The 2,525-nt window shown below is 28.0% G+C and overlaps 1 protein-coding gene across 1 annotated transcript in view; it reads left to right on the plus strand.

The window, feature by feature from the left end:
• Nucleotides 1–2,525, plus strand: part of LOC106469049 (transmembrane protein 94-like) — a 100,951-nt gene that overhangs the window by 6,597 nt on the left and 91,829 nt on the right. The window contains exon 3 of the mRNA XM_022397445.1: nt 2,005–2,159. Within this exon, the coding sequence (XP_022253153.1) occupies nt 2,005–2,159 (155 nt within the window). The remainder of the gene's footprint in view (nt 1–2,004; nt 2,160–2,525) is intronic.

Genomic DNA, 2,525 nt, shown 5'->3' on the forward strand with positions numbered 1-2,525 from the left:
TGAATTTGTGCAATAACTTTGGTTTGTATACGTTCATTCAATAAAAATATGGCATTCACTCTTGTATCATTTTTTCCTCTAATTACTGCGACGTTTCTTTTGCGGTTCAGTGTATATATGCTAAAAAATGAATTTCTCACTGCTGTCTGATATTGTATGTGAAGCTAACCATATATAGTCACAAATATATAGTTTGTGCATATTTAAAAAATACTTATGTGTATAAAGTTCTCAGAAAATAGGAAAAAAATTATTTAGTGGTCAGAAGTGCAAAGTAATTAATAAAATGTTTCATTGCATTTTTAATGGTTAAAACTCCAATATTAAATGTTGGTCAGGAATGTTACATCTTAAGTTGGATTTGATTATTACTGAACAATAACGTAGATGGCTTATATAAATAGTGTTACAACCATTGCTGTCTTTGTCCCAGCCAGCCTGATTAGCTCTAGATTGACAAAAATGCATCATTGGCAATGGAAATGGCTAACCTAGTGTGGTTCAAATGAACTAGATAAAGAATGTAATGTTAAAAAATATAATGGGCCTAATACTAATGTCTTATGACAAGTATAATTAATTATATTCACTGTTATTTAAAAATATTGAATTGTATTACAAAAGTGATAATCTTTCTATAAAAGTAGCCAGCCCCAATACACATTTTATAGAAATATTAGTTTTCTTAAGATTTATTTTATTTAAATACTTAGAAAGATCTGTTTTATTTAAGTTACATATGCAAATTGATTTACTGTATGAAAATAACATATCATACCATAAATTGAGTATTAGTAAGATTAACCTCTGATTTGAATGTCAACAATCTTCAAGTTATCAAAGTAAATAATCTTTTTAATCCCAATAAAAGGATCGGAAAAATTAACTCCTAAACCACTGTGTAAATCTTGAACTGGATTTTAAAATGGTATAAGCTTGGGATATAAAAAAAACAAAGCACGAGACATATCATAATCTCTATTTATCATGCCAAGTTGATACTGATTACAGCTGATCTCAAATTTTTTGTCCTTTATTTTCAAAAATAGAAATGTAAATTTGATTCATTAAACATGAATGTATTTCTGAACAGCTGCAATAGTGTCAAGGTTGTTTAAGTATATTTTTCAGGTATTCACCTTTTTGTTTTAGTTAATTTGTATTTTAATCAATATTGCTTATGTATTCTAATTAGGATATAGTTTTGTAAAGTCTTTATTTAATTTTTTTTATGGTAAACCAAAACTAAACATTAAATTCTATATGTAAAAGTAATTCACTGCTATTTGATTAATTCTTTTGTTTACTTTTAATACACTTATTATAAAGACTATTTTGCAATATCAGCTTAGTGTATGGATTTAGGACTAACCTAAATATTCTAATCTGGCCAAACCTCATGAGAAATATTTGGTTCATAGCCAAAAATATTGTTAACAGCAAGGGTATTCAACCGATGAAGCATTGAATTCTAATCTTTACAAATAAGAATGTAAAAAAAGTATATATAATGAACTATAATTATTACCATATTGATTCTTAGTTTTCTAATGAGTATATAGCTTCTCTGTTGGAATTTCATATTCATTAACTTGTTCAATTATGTTTATGACTTTTCTTTCCCTTTTATGAAAACTAAGTCTATTGGCTAAGAGTAGATATTGTAAGTTGCAAAACTTAGGTTGATGGTTAAAGTGATTTTATTGCAAGGTTTAAAATTCTAATAAGAGCAGTGTGTTATGTTTGTTTGAATGATAATTCCTGAACCTTCTCATGATAAGATAGATATATAATTTAAATTTAAGCCACTAATATGCAAGCTAAAAGCTAGCTAATTGTTAGACATCCAGCAGGTGAATATAGCAATAAAATTTATACAGAAGTAGCTAATTTCATTGTTCTTAACAGTAACACATGAATATTTATTTGACTGGGCTGTAAAATAATTCCTTAACATTTTAGTTGCTATGATTTAGGTTTAATATCTGTCATTTTATTTTTCAGCATCAATGTACAAGTAAACAAGGAGTAAGAAAGTGGTTGATTGATGCTTATCACCATACTTCTGCTTATTCAACATTTCGTTGGCCTAGTGCTGCACTTCTTGCTTTTGGGGCTATAATATTTTTGGTCTGTTATGGACTAAGTGGCACAACAAGGTATGACACCTCGGGCTTTAACTGTACATTATTTCTTTAACTTTATTATTTCTAAGAAATGTTAGGGCCCATTTTCCTATTTAACTTGGTTAAGAATTAATAAATAGAAATTATTGGTACTTATCAATTTTACTTATCTTGGTACTTATCTTTTAGTGGAAACGACTACATGACAAAGAGTGTTTGCTGCCCAGCTGGGTGCACCTGACCAGAGCAAATTGAACCATTGAATTAAAGAACTTATAGAAACTGAACTTGTAATTGTTCTCCCACATGTTTTTGTTTTAAGTACTTCAGAGTTGAATTTGTTTAATAAAAAAAATTTGATTCTAAGTTGATTTCAGCAAACTCTGAAAAAACAAAAAC

Source organism: Limulus polyphemus, unplaced genomic scaffold (genome assembly GCF_000517525.1).
Source record: "Limulus polyphemus unplaced genomic scaffold, Limulus_polyphemus-2.1.2 Scaffold3275, whole genome shotgun sequence".
In the NCBI taxonomy this organism is placed as follows: domain Eukaryota; kingdom Metazoa; phylum Arthropoda; class Merostomata; order Xiphosura; family Limulidae; genus Limulus; species Limulus polyphemus.